This window comes from Aplysia californica, unplaced genomic scaffold (genome assembly GCF_000002075.1).
Source record: "Aplysia californica isolate F4 #8 unplaced genomic scaffold, AplCal3.0 scaffold00388, whole genome shotgun sequence".
In the NCBI taxonomy this organism is placed as follows: domain Eukaryota; kingdom Metazoa; phylum Mollusca; class Gastropoda; order Aplysiida; family Aplysiidae; genus Aplysia; species Aplysia californica.
Window position 1 is genome coordinate 73,938 of NW_004797658.1, and position 20,000 is coordinate 93,937.

The 20,000-nt window shown below is 42.8% G+C and overlaps 1 protein-coding gene across 1 annotated transcript in view; it reads left to right on the plus strand.

The window, feature by feature from the left end:
* Positions 1-20,000, plus strand: part of LOC101858427 (early endosome antigen 1) — a gene marked incomplete at its 5' end in the record, with an annotated part of 70,685 nt that overhangs the window by 36,862 nt on the left and 13,823 nt on the right. Inside the window, 18 exon segments of the mRNA XM_035971163.1 lie at positions 5,592-5,834; positions 6,610-6,711; positions 7,067-7,195; positions 7,933-8,163; positions 8,853-8,936; positions 9,373-9,540; positions 10,037-10,279; positions 10,875-10,958; positions 11,335-11,418; positions 11,962-12,081; positions 12,524-12,739; positions 13,060-13,227; positions 14,344-14,511; positions 14,895-14,978; positions 15,725-15,892; positions 16,232-16,315; positions 17,153-17,320; positions 17,914-18,086. Coding sequence (XP_035827056.1) covers positions 5,592-5,834; positions 6,610-6,711; positions 7,067-7,195; positions 7,933-8,163; positions 8,853-8,936; positions 9,373-9,540; positions 10,037-10,279; positions 10,875-10,958; positions 11,335-11,418; positions 11,962-12,081; positions 12,524-12,739; positions 13,060-13,227; positions 14,344-14,511; positions 14,895-14,978; positions 15,725-15,892; positions 16,232-16,315; positions 17,153-17,320; positions 17,914-18,086 — 2,717 coding nt within the window.

Here is a 20,000-nt window from a genome sequence, read left to right on the forward strand (position 1 = left end):
GCTTGGTGATAGGTAGTTGGATTTTATTTTTATTTAATATTTTTACCAAAGTCGCATTTTTTTGTATAATGCAGGAATGTTCTCTGCCCTTGGTAATGAGGCTTTGTATGCCAACCGGAGTTTGTTTGCTTGTTCATTGTTGTCAGTTTGTAAGACTGGAGTGTGTAGTCCCAAAATGTCTAGCTGATTTTTCTGTCTTGTTATCTCCTGCTCTTTGAAACCTGTCTCGTTCATCTCTTTTCTGTTCCTGTCTATATGATTTGGACAGTCCAGTTGTGTTTTTTTGTGCCAGGTTCGTGTGAGGTTCTTGAGACCTCTGATACTTTTGACCCCCCAACGACGCCCAATACTCTTGATCCCCATGACCCCAGGTACCTTTGACCACCCGGACCCCTGGTACCTTTCATCCCCATGACCCCTGGTACCTTTGACCACCCGGACCCCTGGTACCTTTCATCCCCATGACCCCTGGTACCTTCGACCCCCCCCAGGACCTGACCCCTGATAACCGTGTGACCTTTCTCTCTATTGACCCCTACAGAGAGGTCACGGCCAGGACATGAGGCCCGGCCTCGGTTTCCCCACAAAATGGAGATAGTTTGAAACTGTTCCACGCGTGTTTTCTTGCTTTCCCCTCACTGTGGGTTTTTCTCACAGTGATCTGGACTGTTTGTTGTTGACTCCAGATTTTTGTGCCTAAAGCATGCAGAACCAATACTGAATTCCAAAATTTTTACTTGTCTTTTTCTTCATATGTTTTTTTTTTTCTATGCAGCGTTGTATTCCAAAGAATAAATGACTTTTCTGTAAGCCAAATGTCGCTAGTTGGGGATTTGTGTATTTGGCTGGTGTGTGGATAATGGTGTCAGTGTCAGTGTCATTGTTGTCAGAGCTGACGTTGACAGGTGACTGTCATATTGCACATATATTTTCCTGTATTGATCAAGTAGGCGGTTGGAGGGTGCCACGGGTTGGTCGTCCTGCTATACTTTCCCGCTTTGTTGTTTTTGGCTATCCGTCTTACTTTTGTACTTGCACTAAGTGACTGTTATTGTGTCTGAGAGTTTGTCTTCCAAACTAAAAAACTGCTGATTATGGCCTTGATAAACCCGAGAAAGCAATAATCCAAACTTTTATTCAACTGTCCTAGTGTAGTAGGAATCAAACCTAGTTTGGTCTGGTGTGGTTTGCTCCTGCTGTCCTATTTTTCATCTTTATCTCTCTTTATTCTTTTCTTTGTATGTTACTCTCTAGTATTAAAATTTCTAATCTTCGGCTTTTTATGACCTATTTGTGTTGCAAGTGCTTTAAAACTCTTACAAGTATAATGTTGATTTGAAGCTTCTTTTTCCCTGGGCTATTAATGCATCATTGGTCTCCCAGTGTCTGTGAGTGGAACTGTCCTGACGCACTCCCACGCTTTCACACACACGTGCACACACTCTCACTGCACACACACCGTAAAACATGCACTCAGGTGTGCTTTCAACGTGATGTCAGAAATCATTTGATGTGTTGGTATGTGTTTACCGGCGAGTGGGTTTATTTGTTTGTCTGTTTGTGCGTACTGAAATGTAAAATGTTGAAGGGGTTTGCCTTCTGCTCATGGGTGGTTGGAGGGTGTCACAGGTTGGTCCTACTGGTTACCTATCCCTGTGTTGTTTGCTTTTTTTTATCGTTGCTTTTCTCACAGCCCTAAATGACCATTATTGAGTAGATGTGCTTCTTTTTATTCAGCAACATGCTGCCTACTGCTCAAATGTGATGATGGAAGTAAGGAAAATGAAGGGGGTGGAATATTCTCCTCTTACGTGCAATCTATGAGTAGCTTGTTTTTAAAAAAAATACTGTTGAAATTATTCCAAGACGATGCTACCCATTGTCAAGGAGAAAAATGGTTGTCTTAGCCAGGTGAACATCTTGGACAGTGTCATTATAATATATGGAAAAACATGCAAGGGGGGAAGCGGGAAGTTACCCGATGGACAGATGATTGTCTTGGACAGGTTGCTGTTTGAGGAGGTTCAAAGTGGGTAGTTGGCGGGAGATCTGGTGTGGTGTGTCCTTTTTTTCCTTTAAAAAGATATGTTGTCCTTATCCCTCTTTCTTTTCTTTGTATGTTACTCTCTTGTAGTAACACCTCTAATCTTTGGCACTTATTTGACCTATCTATGGTGCAAGTGCTGTGAAACTTTGACTAAACCTGAAGCTCAAGAGCAGGTGCTGCGACTGTACCTTTTTGTGTGACTGCCCTGTGGTATATAGAGAGAGAAGAATGTCGTTGCCCCAGCAATAAGACTGGTTAACAGAGGCAGAGATAGTTGTACAGGTGAAGCAAAAAAACTTATATGATTTCATCATATAGCAACATGGCAGCCAGCAGGTTGTTCGGCTTTATTTTTAAGGTTTTAGAAGTATTTTTTGCCAAAATCCATACCTATCTTTGATCAAGCATATGAAATGGACAATTCACAATTGATTCAAACGCAAAAAAAAAGAAAGATAGATTGTGGGTTAGCCTGTCTTATTGCAAGGGCGAGGATGTGTTGCTTGTAGCAGTGGACAGTTTCAAACTAGCTCCAGTGCGGTGGGTCGCCTGGAGTGGAGGGGCGCCCGCTCGGTGGGGTGTGTTGTGTGCGCAGAGAGGTAAGCTGGAGCATGAGGACTCTTGGATGTCTCGGTGTTGTCTGGTTGGGGGCAGACCTCATTCCTCTCCCCGCCCCTCCCCCCTCAACTCCTCTTCCTCACCTGCCCCTCTTGTTTCTTGTGGCAGCGCTGGCACTTGTTGCTTGGGTTTGGCTTGACGTTGTTCTGTATGTTTGTCTATGTTTGTCTTATTGTCTGTTTGTTTGTCTGTTTCTGTTTGTTTGTCTGTTTCTGTTTGTTTGTCTGTTTCTGTTTGTTTGTCTGTTTCTGTTTGTTTGTCTGTTTCTGTTTGTTTGTGTATGTGTCTGTGTATGTTTTGTCTGTGTCTGTTTGTCTTTGACTGTGAATTTGTCCATTTTTGTGTGTCTTTCTTTTTTTCTGTGTGTTTGTCTGTGTCTGTGTCTATGTCTGTGCATTTGTGTTTCTGTTTGTATTTGTCATGTCTGTGTCTGTCTGTGTTTGTGTCTGTGTCTGTTTCTATTTGTCTGCATCTGTGTCTACTTTTCTGTGTCCGTGTCTATTTATCTGTGTCTGTGTTTATGTCTGTGCATGTGTGTTTCAATATGTATTTTTCATATCTGTGTCTGTGTCTATGTTTGTCTGCATCTGTGTCTGTATCTATTTGTCTGTATCAGTGTATGTTTGTGTTTTCTTATGCCTGATTTGGTTTCTGGTCAGCCCTCAGATTCTGTGTCACGTGTGACACATGTGTCGGTCACGGTTGGTCACTGTCAGTCACTGTGTCTCACATGCATGTGTCAGAGTGGATCTTGCTACCAATGTCACCGCTTTAAGCATGATGTCACTATGAGAATTCTGCAAAAGCTCATTTCTTTTATGCATTTGTCTTCTCTTATAACGCTGCAAGACAAGTTCAACAGGAAAAGCATAATGGTATTAAATGAATATTATAGGAAACACATGGGTGTTCAATGTACTTAGTTGGAAAAAAAACAAAAGTATTCAGTGGACATCATCATAGTTAAAGCAAAGGGTTTTCGTGTACATCACAGGAAAATGTAAAAGTATTTAATTTACATTATACGAATAGCATACGGATATTCAATAAACATCATAGGAAAAACTTTAAAGTATTTTATTAACATCAAAGGAGAAATATGAGAGTTTGCACTTAAATATAATAGCTGAAAGAGCAAGTTTTATATTATGTCTGTCTTTTGGCACTTTGCTGGTGCATGCTGAAGACATAAGTTCGATTTCTGTGAGGGGAGTTTTCTATCGAGTATTTCATTCTGTCTGTTGGGACATTGTTTCTCTCTCAGCCTGGGTTGGCCCTGACAGGAATGTTTGAAGCAGCTTGCCTTGCGAATGATAAAATGTGTTGATGGGAATGTTAGACACCTACAATTATGGGTTGTAGGATGCGGTGAACTATGTCAGGACTTTGTCTACTCTAGAGGTCTGTTTACTTCAGACCAAGTCCCGAAGAGTATCAGTTCCCAACTCGTGTATATATATAGTGAGTGAGAATTCCTGTCGATCTATGGAGACAGTCAGGTTGTTTTTTTTAACATGATGAAGACAATGTTGTAATTATTTTAGTTGATAGAAATGTCAAAAGGTTTCATTTTTTCAGACATATTTTGTTTTGATGTGTTTGGGGTATGGATTGTTGGTGAAGGAATTTTCTCGTCCCTTTTTCTTTTTCGTCTTCCCCTTTTTGTTTGGGAAATATTGCATCTCTTTGTATATCACTGTCATTCCGAGTGGGCAGAAATGACCCCATACGCTGACCACAGATTTTGCTTTTGTCACTATTTTTTACTCCCCACTATTTGTCTTGCGCATTTTGATTCAGTACGATGTTTGTATCTCAACCGACGGAATGATTGTGGATGATTTGGGTAAACTTTGACTTGACAGACGCGTTTTTGAATCTCACTGGCCATGTCTGATATCTTCACGCTGTAATGTTTGGGTCAGATAGGTATAGGTGAGTTTTTGGTGGGTGCTCTGGTATGATTTGCTTCCTCTTTCCTATCAAACATCTATTATCCTTATCTTTTCTCCTTTTATCAAACAGCTATCCTCCTTATCTCTTCTCTTTCTATCAAACATCTATCATCCTTATCTCTCTTTTTTCTTGTCTTTGTATGTTACTCTTTAGTAACGCCTCAAATCTTTGGCTTTTATACCACCCATTTGTGTTACAAGTGCTGTATAACTATTGCCTAACCTTAACTAAATATTCAAAATATCTGGTGGCATCACTGTATCCTTTCAAACTGGACTGTGCAGAGTATGGTCAGTGCTTTTTCCTCCTATCTGGCAAACTCCTCCCTTTTTGTTGTCAAGTTTTTATTTCTGCATGTGGGGGAAAATGTCTCATCACATTCACACAGTGGATTTTAAAACTTTCTCCTTGCTGGTTTGTAGCCGAGTGGTAGCAGTCACTGGATTCTTGTAGTTTTTGTGTATGTAGACCAGTGTGATGGCTTCACAGATAGCTATAGAGGTCTTTTGTGTTATGTTGATGATAAGAAAATCGGAATAATATCGTAATGGAAAGCTTAATGAAACCAAAGTAAATGTTGATTGATCTTCCGTATTTTACATACATGTTAGTGAAATTCTTTTATCTAAAATTCGGATTGGAAACTTTGTATGGATAATGTGCGTGCTCATGGTGAAGTATCTGCAGTTTGTCCAAACTATAAGAAATCATTTCTATTGTGTTGTGCACTGTTTGTACAACTGGTTTGTAAAAAATTTTTCTGACAAAAAACTCCTTTCTGATTTAAATGATGAGAGAAGACCATGTGTGTGTGTGTGTGGTGTGTATGTGAGTTGCTTTGTGTGTGTTTGTGTGTGTGTGTGTGTGTGTGTGTGTGTGTCCTCACAGATATCTCTCTGTTGCCTCGTTTGACTACTTCTATCTTTCCCCCTCCCACCACTCTCTAACCTTCCCCCTCCCACCACGTCAGGCTCAGAACCAGGCTCGCAACATCGAGCAGCTCAAGTCGGAGCTCCAGGCCAGCAAGTCGAGTGCCTCTGCCGAGATCTCCCGCATGCAGCAGGACAATGACGTCATACGGGAGGACCTGGAGGTCACTCGTGCTGACCTGGCTGAGGGTCGGAGGTCGAACCTGGAGCTGAAGAACACGGTACTGGGACTGACGGAGGATCTCAGCAAGTACAAAAAACTGCAGGATGAGAGTGCTGATGATGTGAGGGTTTTTAAAAATCTTTCTCTCTCTCTCTCTCTCTCTCTCTCTCTCTCTCTCTCTCTCTCTCTCTCTCTCTCTCTCTCTCTCGACTCTCTCGACTCTCTCTCTCTTTCGCTTTCCCTCTCCCTCTCCCATTTTACATTGAAAATGTGTCCCATGTATTGTGTATAAGCCTTACATACCCACTCATACAGCATACCAGTTTAAAGCTAAATGAATCTGCATTATCTGATACATTAATGCTACAACCACAGTAAGATTTGCTGCCCAAGATATGATCTCTCAAAATTTACCTTTAAAAATCAGCCCTGTTGAAATTGGAGAAACTGAAAAGTGTGTTTGCTATTATGTTAGTTGGAATGGACATGTATTGCATATCAAATAAATGGAGAATTATATCCCCACAATGAATAATGTTTTTATTAAGATACAGCATACTTTCGAACAGATTAGAAAATTATTCAGTCATAAATATCTCATAAAAATTAGACCTAACAGTAAATGTGTTCGTCAGTATTTTGTTTTCTAGTCAGTGGTTCAGTGCAGAGTATGAACTCTTTTTTTTATCAAAATTGTCCAAGACGGCCGCCCATTGTCTAGAAGAAAAGTGGTGTCTTAGACAGGGGGCATATTGGACCATTTAATTGTAAGAGTATTAAAAAAATTGGGGGAAATGGGAAGTGGTCATTTGTACAGGTAAATGTGTAGGACAAGGTGGCCGTTACAGCATCTTTGACTGATTGTATTATATCTGGGTTTTTTCTCTCCCGTCCAGATACGACGTCAGAGTGAACAGTTGAAGGAACAGGAGACCATTCTGAGTGAGACCAGACAGCAGCTGTTTGTGTCGCAGGGACAGCTGGAAGTGGCCAATCAGGTACCTTTACAGTGACAGTCTACAGCAACAAGCTGTTTGATTGGTTGAATTTTTGTTAATAGCTGGATGCAACCAATCAGATACATACACTTGTACTTCTCAAATGGCTATTTTGATTGGTTCTGTTTTGTTATTGGACAAGACTTTCATTATTTTCTTCTCTCCTATCAAATATCTATCATCCTTATCTCTCTTTGTTCTTTTCTTTGTATGTTACTCTCTAGTAACACCTCTAATCTTTAGCACTTGTATGAAATATTTATGTTATAAGTGTGGTGAACCTCTTTCTAAAATTAAAACTATTGTTTGTATTGATGATGTTTGTCTAATTGTGTGTCTGTGCTTATCTGTCCAGACGGTGGAGAAGCTCGAATCATCTCTAAGTAGTCAGAAGCAAAAGTTGAACCAGGCCAGCGCACAGATAGGCCACCTGGAGTCAACCGTCGGGTCACTGCAGGAGAAACTGACGGAGAGCAGGAGTAGGGTAGGTGGTACTTACTTACACACACACTCGCTCAACTTGCACACATATATATGTACGCTCACATACACACATGCATATACACATGCGTACACTCACATTTGCACATATAAACACAAGCACATGCACACACATATGCACACACACACACACACACACACATACACACACACACACACACACACACACACACACACACACACACACACACACACACACACACACGCATATACGTACACACACACACACACACACACACACACACACACCAATCACCCCACCCTCCCAACTCTGATTTTTTAGGGAGGATTCTGAGCAAAACTCCTGTTTTTGGTCATAGCAGGTCAGAAATTGGGTCAATGGGGGCTTTCAATATCTACAAATACTTTTTTCTCAGAAGCTCTCAACATTCTACAAATACTTTTTCTCAGAAGCTTTCAACATCTACAAATACTTTTTTCCCAGGAGCTTTCAACATCTACAATTTTTTTTTTCATAGGAGCTTTCAACATCTACAAGTACTTTTTTCCCAGGAGCTTTCAGCATCTACAATGTTTTTTTCCATAGGAGCTTTCAACATCTACAAGTACTTTTTTCCGGGGGCTTTCAACATCTACAAATAATTTTTTGTTCCTAGGGGCTTTCATCATCTACAAATACTTTTTTCTCTGGGGCTTTCAATATCTACGAATACTTTTTTTCCTAGAAGCTTTCAACATCTGCAAATGTTTTTTACACAGGAACTGGACAAAGAACAGACAATAGAGCAGCAGAGGTCTGAGCTGGAGGGCCTGGATCGAGCCTTCTCGGAGAGCAAGGAGGAAGTGGGCAAGTGTGAGGACATGATCCATCAGCTGACCCAGGAGCTGGACAGCACGCAGCGAGAGCTGGGGGCCACACAGACCAGGGTCAAGGACTTGGAGGAGGCCAACAGGGAGCTCAGGGACCGGGTGCAGGAGGCCAAGCATGAGGTGAGGTAGAGGAGACGGCAGAGACAGTTTGTGTGGCATCGTGGTGAAATCAGAGGCTCGTCGAAATAATGAAATTGAAGAAAATTTTGTAGAATTCTTTTTTTGGCTCAGCTCCTTTAATGTCCATTTTAAAACTCATTTCTGTTTGGATTTTAATAAAAAAAAGGTTGATCAAAGACACAAAAAAAGTAAATTTACAGTTTTCAAGAACACTCTAGGTTTGGAATTCACCAAACTTTGGCGGCGATATTTTCACTGATTTTACCCCTGAAACCAGTTGATGCCCACCTCCGTCTATCATAAAAGCACTGTTCAGAATGGATGGGTATTTTTTTTCAACCAAAATAAGACAAATAATCAAGCTTTAAGACTGTACCAATAACTGCATATACACAAATATTAACGAGTGCCTGATTCCACCATATCGTGATACATATCATTGATATACATGATGGTTGAGTGCACGACATTTCTGATGGTATTCTGTTGTTCCATTGCTAAATCTATCTTGTGTGGTTTGCTCCTTTTTTCCAATTCAAATATGTTTCGGTCTTATTTCTCTTCCTTCTTTTCTTTGTATGTTACTCTTTAGTACAACTTCTAATCTTCAGCACATATATGACCTAGCTGTGTTACGAATGCTGTAAAAACTACAATTAAACTAAAACTTTGTGATGTCTCCCCAACAGGCCCTACAGAACGACGAGCGAGCACACAACTTTGAGAACAAACTTCTGAACTATCAGACAGAGCACAGCCACACAGACAGAGAGGTCAGTGTGTGTGTGTGTGTGTGTGTGTGTGTGTGTGTGTGTGTGTGTGTGTGTGTGTGTGCATGTGAGTGTGTGTGTGTGCCTGTGAGTGTGTGTGTGTGCATGTGAGTGTGTGTGTGTGTGTGTGTGTGTGTGTGTGTGTGCGCGCACGCGCGTGCATGCGCGAGAGAAAGAGAGAGAAAGAGAGGGGGGGAACGGAGGGAGGGAGGAATGGAGAGAGAGGGTGAAGACTCGTTAGTGACCCATCAAACATATATTGTCCTTATCTTTCAGCCATTCTTTCTTTGTAAGTTACTCTCTAGTAACACATCTAAATTTTGGCACTTATATGACCTATTTGTGTTGCAAGGGCCGTAAAAACTCTAACTAAAACTAAATTGTGTCCACTTAGTCCACTATATGAGTCAATTAAGTTCACTGTGTCCCTTGTGTCCAGTTCGCAGAGAAGGAGGACCAGATCGCCGGCCTGGAGTACCAGCTAGAGGAGGCTCGAAGCGAGATTGAGCTCAAAGGTCGCACCGTGGAGCAGCTGAAGGCAGACCTTGACCTGACCCAGTCTGACCTCCAACAGGTCAAGGACGACAAGAGTACGGCGCTGACAGAGGTAGGCTGGGGGTTGTGTATGGGAGGGGGGGTGCGTGTGTGTGTGTGTGTGTGTGTTTGTGTGTTTGGGGGGGGGGGTGTTTGTGTGTGTGTTGTGGTTGGGGAGGGGGGTGTAGAGATATGTGTATATAGTATAGCAGAGACAGAGGTAGGCTGTGTTATTGTGTGTACATGTTTTTCTATACACTGGACCAACTTTATTTTGTTCTCTCAGAGTGGATGGTTTGCGAGTGCCCTGGTGTGGTTTTCTATTTCTTTCCTACTTAACATCTGTTGTTCTTTCCCTCCTCCTTTTTATTTTGTGTATCCTTCTTTCTAGTAAGGTTTTACTTTTTAGCACTTTTATAAATTAACTGTGTTGCAAGTGCCATGAAAAACTCACTGAATACTTTTTTGTAAAACCTCTAATCTTTGACACTTGTATAACTTAATTGCATTGCAAGTGCTGTGAAACTCTTACTAAAACTAAGTTATCTCTCACATCTATGTCTGCCCAGATTGAACGCCTGGAGCAGAATGTCCAACAGCTACAGCTCAACCTAAGCTCCGCCCACCAGCGCCACAAGAGCGAGACATGTCGCTATGACGACCTGGTGGCCACGCTGGAGCGACAGCTGTCAGACGTGAAGGCGGGGCTATCGGGGGCGGAGCTTCAGCTGAACAACAAGGAGGAACAGATACAGAGGAACGAGGCGGAGATTGCGTCTTGTCGGGACGACATACACAGTAAAGTGGAGGAGGTGGGTCATCTCTCTTCTGTGTGTGTTTGTGTGTGTGTGTGTGTGTGTGTGTGTATGTACATGTGTATGTGTGTGGGGGGGAAGTGTGTGTTTGTGTGTATGTATGGGGTGTGTGTGTTTGTTTGTGCTTGTGTGTGTGGTGTGTGTGTGTGGGGGGGGGGGGGGGGGGTTGAGGGGGATACATGTGTGTGGGTGTGTGTTTGTGCATAGATATGTCTGTTATTGTTCCATCAGAAATAACTTTTCTAAAAGATTACACCACTGCCTTATCCTTTTTCTCCCCTCCAATTCTCCCAAAACATAGATATTTAGCTATATTAGAGCCACATGTTCTATAGCCTTATATATTCCCTGCCACTCTCCTCCCCCTATATTTACATTTACGCATAAGTATTAAAAGTTACTACTTTTGATCTCTATCCTTTTCGAAGACCCCCTCCACTTCTCGTCCAACCTTCACTCCTACCCCCATCCCTCATCTCCTCCCCCCCTTTCACCTCCCACTAACGTGTCTGTGTGTGTATGTTGTACAAATAGAGAAGTTAGAACATTATGCGTCATCATAATGTGTTCTGTGTGTATATGTGTTGTACAGATAGAGAAGCTGGAGCGAGCTGCCCACGAGGTCAAGCTAGAGATGGCTCAACTCAACTCTCACAACAAACAGCTGGACGCTTCTGTGAGTACTCTATTCTGTATCTGTCTGTCTGTCTGTCTGTCTGTCTGTCTGTCTGTCTGTCTGTCGGTCCTTCGGTCTGTTCAGTGTCAGTCTGTGTGTCTGTCTTTCTGTCTATACTATCTTTTGTACATTTGACTTCTGTTGAAATGACTTTGTACGTTCATATTCATAGTGGGTGGTTGGGTGGTGCTCTGATATGGTTTGCTCCTTCTTTCATGCCGAACTTTTGTCGTAATAATCTCTTCTCTTTCTTTTTTATATTATTTACTCATTTATAACTTGTCTAATCTTCTGCACTTTTATGACCTAATTGTGATGCAAATGCTGTAAAAATCTTACTGAAACTGAAATCAAACTGGCCCATGTGTCTGTCCAGATTGAGGACCTGAAGTCAGAGACAGAGAGCCTGAGGAGAGAGCTGGGAGAGTCGAGGACACAGTACAAGGACTGTGCTCAGGAGGTCAGTGCTACACACATACACCCACCCACACACACACACACACACACACACACACACACACACACACACACACACACACACACACACACACACACACGTAAACACACACACATACATGCAAACACACACACACAAACACTCACACAGACACATCACACACCCTCACACACTCACACACACACATATGCACACACACATATTCACACACACACATGTACCCACTCACACACAAACATACACATACACACATGTACACACACATACTCACACACATACATACACACAGGAGAGGGTTACCTGACCTGCCTCATGGGTAGAGACTGTTTTTTGCTTTTGAAAAGTTGGCAGCTGTTACACATGTGTAAAGTGCAAAGACATGTGACCTCTGTGTGTGTGTGTGTGTGTGTGTGTGTGTGTGTGTGTGTGTGTGTGTGTGTGTGTGTGTGTGTGTGTGTGTGTTTGTGTGTTTGTGTTAGTGTGTGTGTGTGTGTTTGTGTGTTTGTCGTCAAATGACACACGTGTCGTGACCTGTGTGTTCACCAGCTGGCCCACCATGAGGAGAAGCTGAGCCTGATGGAACAGAGCCTTCAGACGACGCAGGAGGAGCTGAGTCAGAGGGTCACCGAGGTCGTCAGGCACGAGCAGAGCACCAGGAAACTGCAGGTCAGAGGTCACCATCTTCTCTCCGGGCTGGGGGGTGGGTCATGTGGGTGACAAAAGAATTGAAGCATTTATTTGTACTTTTTGTGCCGATGTTAATTATTTATACTCGTGAAATATGGTTGAGATGTTTTTCTACACCATCTGTGAAATATATTTTTACTTGCTCACAAATATTGTGAATGGACTGTAAGCTTTATCATGGGTGTTTGGTGGGTGCTCAGGTGTGGTTCACTTCTTCTTTCCTATCAAACATCTATTGTCATAATCTCTCTCCTTCTCCTTTTCTTTAAAGGTTACTCTCTTGTAAAACTTCTAATCTTCAACATTTATGTGGCATATTAATGTTGCAAGTGCTGTAAAACTTACTTAAACAAAGACAAGAAGCTTTATCAAAACAAACCACAACTTATTCACTTCACTTCTTTACCCGTTCCTTGCGTAGGCGGAGCTGAAGTCGGTCAGTGAGAGAGCTGAGGGCCAAGAGGAAGAGCTGAAGGAGCAGAAGAGCCTCCTAGGAAAACTGCGCAAGGAGCTGATGTCTGCCAAGGAGGACTACCACGGTGCCGTGCAGGAGGGTGTGGCCTACAAGCAGCAGGCACACAAGGCGGAACTCGAACTCTCTGGGGCCCGCGAGCAGGAGAAGATGCTCTCTGATCAGGTGAACTTTGAACTTTTGACATATGTGCCTCTCCTGCATGTGAACTTTAAAGATTTACTTCCTGAGATGTGAACTTTGACCCAACTTGATATGTGAGATTTGTTAAAGTTGGCACTCCCTGATATGTAAACTTCAATGAACAGATTTAAGTTATATATTATGTGTAGTGTGTCGTGTGGGGTGTATCACGTGTGGTTTGTAGTGTTGGGTGTATCGTGCGTCATGCACCATGTGTCATGTATGGTATGTCATGGGTCATGTGTGATGTGACATGTGTCATTCATCATGCGTTATTAGTCACATGTGTCATGTGTCCTCAGGTGGAACAGCAGGAACAGATCCTAGGCCAGCTACAGGTGGAGCTGCGTGCTGAGCGAGAGCGACACGGCGACACGGTCAGACAGCTCAGCGCCAGCAAGAAGTCAGGCCTTGACCTTCAGTCTGACCTTGAGGCTCTGCACAAACAGATGCACGACGCCCAGGACAGGGTGAGTGAGATGTGACGGGTGATTGGGTCTGGGTGGTTGGTGGGTGCTCTGGATTTGCTCCTTGTTTTATATCTAACGTCTATCGTCCTTATCTCTCCCCCCTTCTTTTCTTTGTATGTTACTCTCTTGTAATGCCTTTAATCTTCAGACACTTACATGACCTTATTGTGTTGCAAGTGTTAAAAAAGTCTTACAAGAAATCACTCTATTGCCATGTTGTTACTGTCTCTCGGTGTAGCTTTTTCCAGGCACTTAATGGCAGTTGTTGTGTGGATGTGCTTTTCTTTGCCCAGTCAATTAGACAAACTATATTCTCTATTTTGTCCGGTCCCATCTCGTCTTTTAGACCCACTTCCTCTCTCCCCTCCTCTTGTCTACGCTTCTCTCCTCTCCTCTCTTTCTCCACTCCTCTCATCCTGTCTCTCCTCTCCTCCCCTCCCCCCTCCTCTTTTCCCTTTTCCTCCCTTTTTCTCCCCTTTCCTCCCCTTTCCATTCCACTCCCCTCTCCTCTTCTGTTTTTTCTCTCCTCCCCTCCTCTCTTTTTCTTCTCCTCTCCTCTCGTCCCCTTTCCTCTCTTCTCCTTTCATTTCCTCTCCTGTCCTCGCCTTTTCTTATCCCATCTTATTTCATCTTGTCGCGTTTCATCTCGTTTCATCTCATTTCGTCTCATCTCATTTCATCTACCCCCGGGGCAGTGCCACTGACTGAAGTGTCTTTAGGCCATTCCCGAAGGGGGGACATTTCTCGTTCAAGCATAGTAGAATTGTAAATGGGCTGACTCATGTCACGCTCATAACTGTGCCTGATCTACAACAGGGAACTGCTGCTTTTTCTTTCCTGATCCTTACTATTGTCATTTTCCTCTACTTCTTTTGTATGTTTGTCACTCTCTTGTGACCTGCTAATTCCGGGGTGCCTTGATAGTCGAAGCAGACCTTGTGGTGTTGAAGCTAGAGAGGTGAGCAGTCTAAGTCTGATCCCCTGTAAAGACTTCTCTGTTGACACCCACCCCTTGGCGCTCATATGACCTTATGCAGTTGCGAGCACCATAAAACCCTCTACTATATATATATATATGTATCATTTCGTCTTCTCTCATCTCGTTCCCACTTTTAGGTGAAGGCTCGCGAGGAGCAGCTGGCCCGCTCCCGTCACGAGATGGAAGAACTCCAGCGAAAGATCCGGGAACTGAACGAGGTTTTGGCCGAGAGAGACGGACAGCTCAAGCTGCTCAACATGAACCTGCAGACAGCTCAGAAACAGGCGAAACACCACACACAGGAGGTCAGTGTGTTGGTGTGTGTATGTGTGGGGGTGTGTGTGGGTGGGGGTGTGTGTCTGTGCTGTGTGTATGTGTGTGTGTGTGTGTTTGTATGTGAGTGTGGGTAAGGGTGGGAGTGGATGTGTGTGTGTGCAGGGGATGTATGTGTGTGTGTATTGTGTGTTGTGTGTGTTCATGATGTGTTTTTGAGTTTATGAGTGTCGGTGGTTAGCAAGTGCCGTGACGTGGTTTGCTTCTTCTGTTCTATCAAACTTCTATCATCTTTATCTATCCTCCTTTTATTTGCATGTTACTCTCTAGTTACACTTCTAATCTTCAGCACTTGTATGACCTAATTGTGTTGCAAGTGTTATAAAACTCTTACTAAAACTAAAATCTCCAACAGATTGCCCGCTATGAAGACACTCTGGCCCAGCTTCAGACAGACCAGGAGAAACTGCAGGAACAGAATCGCAAGACCAGCTCAGATGTGAGATTTTTTAAAGCACATTTTTCCTCTCTGTCATTCCTCTTGTTCTGTTCTTCTCATTTGGTCTCGTCTCTTTTTGTCTTATTTTCTCCTTTTGTTTCTTTCCTTCTTGCTAGTCTTTTTTTTTTCTTCTTATCACTTTTCTTTCTCTGTATTTAATTTTTCAATTGCTGTCATTACTTTGCTGTTTATTAAAAGGTAGACTGATAAGATAAAATAAGATGAGATGAGATGACATATATGATATGTATAGTCTGTCACAGCTGAAGGAGCCTGTGTGCAGAAGATAAGATAAGATAAGATACACTGTGTGTACACTTTGAAATATCTGATGGGGACTGTTGATCTCCATGTGTCCCTGTGTGTATGAGCTGATGTGAAAAAGCAAGATGAGATAGATAAAAGTTGTCATCATCAAGTGTCATCATCTGTGACAGACATCGGTGATGATGGTCTGCCATTCATTCCTTTGCTTGAATGCTCTCAAAAAGCTTGTACTGTCCTGATCTTTCCCCATCACCCATCTGTTTAGGCTCTCTATGTAAGTTGATCTAGGGCTACCTCTGCTTTATTTACCTTCAGTGTTACCAGTGAGAGCTGATGCTAGACGTTCAAGACCCTTGTGTCTATTTAAGTGTCCCAGAAACTGCTTTTGTGTCTTCCTTGTTGTTTTTTTCAGCGAGCAGCCCGCATGGGCTTTGGACTACAAATAAGATAAGTTCTATTGTATGTATATTATGTGACAGCTGATGGAGGCTGACAGCAAAGTTCACGAACTGAAGGTCCAGCTGACCACTGTTCACGGCAACCACAAGGAGGCCATGGAACAGTTAACAGACAAGTCACGGCAGTTGGCCGCCGTCAAGACGGACGCAGCGAAACTGGGACAGCAGAATAACTCCATGAGGGAGGAGGTGAGGAAGCGAAAGGGAGGGAGGGATGTGGCAAAACTAAGACAGAAGAACAATTCTTTGAGGGAGGAGGTGAAGAGATGAGGGAGAAAGGGAGAGCGGGGGACAGCCGAACTGGGAGAGTAAACTTTTTCTATAGGGGAGGAGATGAGGAGGGTAGAGGGAAGGAGGAAAGAGGGAGGGATATGGCAAAGCTAGGAAAGTAAAATAACTGTATGAGGTAGGAGGTGAGGAGGGGAGGGGATTTAGAGGGAGGAGGGAAGAGAGGGAGGGGGGAAAAGATGGAGGGAGAAAGGTGGCCAAACTAGGACTTTAGAATGACACTGACTGTGATATCCCCAGATCATGATGTACGATGAGAAGCTGCGCAAGATGCAACAGGAGTTGAGAAAGACACAGGAGATAAACCGTGCCACGGAGGAGGAGGTATAACCAGCCTGTCCCCTCTTGTACAACTAGACCGTCCACTCTTGTGTCTTTTCTGCCTCCTACCTATTCTGTCCTCTTTTTGTTTTTGTTTTTATCATTCTCTTGAATGTTCCTTTTCTTTCTCCCATCTATTTTTGGCTGTGGGTTACAGAAACCTGAAGAAGAGCACCCAGTTGTCTATTGATCATTTATGCTGGAGCAAGGCATCGAACTAAGTTCTTTGACATGAGAGTCAAATACTTGCCATACTACTTTCGAGCCCCAAAATGTACACAAACTGGGAATCAAACCAAATCTTTTCAAACACTCATCATGCCTTATATGAGTCCCAGCATTTCTATGAACTGGGAATCAAACCAAGTCCTTTGGCATCAGAGTTAGACATCTACCACCCAGCGAACAGGCCTGACCTTTTTCTAGAGCATTTCTGTCCCCTCGGAGATTCTAACTACACTTTGATCTAGTTTGCTGGTAAATAGAGGAGTTTAATTTTACCATGCCGGTGGTTGATGGGTGCTCTGGTGTGGTTTGCTCCTTTCCTGTCTAACATCGATCGTCTTTATCTCTCCTCCTTCATTTCTTTGCATGTTATTCCTATAATCTTCAACGTTTATATGACCTATTTGTGTTGCATTTGCCCTAAAACTGTTATTTGAACTAATCTAAGATGGGCTATATTTGATTGCTTAGTGTAAGCCTCCTCTATCTGCCATTTTGAAAAGTGAGGTATGATGGACTCTTACAGTGGGCCGTCAATTTGTCCATAAGAGTATTCCTCTGCTCCTGACTCACCCAATCTTTTCTTCTCTCTATTCTCCTGTCGGATTTACTCAGCTGCAACACTTTGAGGAGCGCTACACGAGCCTGCAGGTGGACCTGGTGTCGAGCCAGGAGAAGCAGAAACACTCGCTGCAGGAGCTGTCGGCCAAGGAGGAGGAGATGGTGGTGCTGAAGGTGGAGCTCAGTTCGCTACAGGAGAAGTACAAGGCTGCTACTGAGGAGGTGTGTGTGTGTTGTTAATCACACCTGTTCAGGGGTAGGGGCAGGGGGGAGGGGAGGGGATTAGAAGTACAAATCTACTACAGAAGAGGTCAGCAGTCTATGCTGTTTCTTGCACCTACTCTGGGGAGGTTGACAGTACATTACACATCGTGGAGAGTAAGTTGCTAGTCACTGTGTCTATTGTTTTGTCACATTCACAGATCTTACCATAGGAAAAGATTTCAGCAGACATATATTGTTGGCAGCGGGTTAGAGGTGATTATGTCCTTTCACCTTGTATTGAAGGAATGGATTCTTAAGGCAAGGCTTAAAAGGCAACTCTTGGACATTTGCACATTGGGAATTGCGATTGTGGCAGAACTATTGGCTAGATTTATTTAATAATTAAAGATGTGATGCAATATCGTTTGAATGCCTCTATTATGCTATATTTGGCATTTTGGTTAAAATAGACTTTGTCACTATTGGCTCAGCCTACAAGTTTTTTATCCTGTCTGTTCCAGTCTGTATCATCCTGTATAATTTCTCTTCCCCTGTGTGTTCCAAATTTCTCTCCCTCCTTTTTTGATTCCTCATACCCCTGTGTGTTCCAGTCTGGCAAAGTCCTGAATGAGCTGGAGTTGATGAAGCAGAACTACCGCAGCGCCAACGAGGAAATCTCCGGCCTGAGGGTGGCCCTGGAGGAGTCGCGGGCGAATGGTGACCGGCTGCACCGAGAGAGCGAGTTGGTGGTTCACAACGTCAACACCTGGGTGCAGGAGCAGAAGTGTGTAGCTAGCGAGTCTGTCTTCCAGGGGGTGGGACTGGGGCCCATACGATACAATGATGAAGGGGACAGAGAGGTCCATTTTCTGGCTCTGGGTGGCGGGGACAATGTTAGTGTCAGTCCACCGACGAGACGAAGAGTTGGGCACCGCTGAGAGTCAATGTGTCTACATCTCTGTCTACATTGAGAGTTGATGTGTCTACATCTCTGTCTACATTGAGAGTTGTTGTGTCTATATCCTTCTTAATCTGTCTACATTGAGAGTTGTTGTGTCTATATCCTTCTTAATCTGTCTACATTCAGAGTTGTTGTGTCTATATCCTTCTTAATCTGTCTACATTCAGAGTTGGTGTGTCTATATCCTTCTTAATCTGTCTACATTCAGAGTTGGTGTGTCTATATCCTTCTTAATCTGTCTACGTTCAGAGTTGGTGTGTCTATATCCTTCTTAATCTGTCTACATTCAGAGTTGATGTGTCTATATCCTTAATCTGTCTACATTCAGAGTTGATGTGTCTATATCCTTCTTAATCTGTCTACATTCAGAGTTGATGTGTCTATATCCTTCTTAATCTGTCTACATTCAGAGTTGATGTGTCTATATCCTTCTTAATCTGTCTACATTCAGAGTTGTTGTGTCTATATCCTTCTTAATCTGTCTACATTCAGAGTTGTTGTGTCTATATCCTTCTTAATCTGTCTACATTCAGAGTTGTTATGTCTATATCCTTCTTAATCTGTCTACATTCAGAGTTGTTGTGTCTATATCCTTCTTAATCTGTCTACATTCAGAGTTGTTGTGTCTATATCCTTCTTAATCTGTCTACATTCAGAGTTGTTGTGTCTATATCCTTCTTAATCTGTCTACATTCAGAGTTGTTGTGTCTAAAACATCTCTCGATTCTTTATCTGCCCTTTATCTACTATATCGATCTGAACCAGTTATGGGCAATCATGCTCAAGTCACAGGTCAGGTCAAGCCATTCTGAATATCTCATGGGTCAAAGCGGGAGAAAATTTGGTGATATCGGTTGGAATACTCAAGCTCCCAAACCCGAGACTGCCACTGACACAATAGCATATATTACTCCAGGCCGTTTCATGAGATAAAATATTAGATTTCTTACTTCCAGGTGGGCCATAGACTAAAACTTTTGATTTCCTAGACGGACAGTTTTGTTTTTAAAAATTATCAACTGATCATGGGGCCATATACATTATTTATCAGTGGGTTGACTTGTGGACTAGAATGGAACTGCTAGGGGACACTATCTATCCTGTTAATATGGGGGTTGGGGGGGGGGGGTGATTTAGCTGATGCAGATTTATTTTGTTTTATATTCTGTTGATATGACACCTTTCACCCATATGGCCTTGTCTCATAAAAGGTGTCGATTGTGTCGGTAAGGATGTCAAACGTTTACAGTGACCGAGATGACTTAATGGGGGAAAGCAAATTCTGCTAAGACATTCACAAACTTTGACTCTTTACTTTTTCAAAATTTCCTGACTTGACTTTACTTCCCACCTCAAGTTTGTCCCAACTGAATAACGATATACTACATCAGATTGTGCAACACAACACACAACACGATGTATTGCATCACAACACAACACGGTGCATGTACAGTATGGAATGTATTTGCGCATTTGTTATAGTGACAACAACATCTCTTGTACTGATACAATGGTATGATGTTTGACCAAGGTAAATAAGAATAAACAGCAACAAAAGCCTCAAAAACTCTTGCCACTGTTGTGCTCTCTTTTCTTGTTTTTGACTTTGGAACGTTTTTCCTGATTGTATTCATGATTGCAAAGTTTAAACATTCCTCTTTGATTTGATATTTGTTTGCGGAAAAATTGTAGAAAATTAAGAAATGTTTTTCTAAGGTTGCACTGGCATTATAAGTT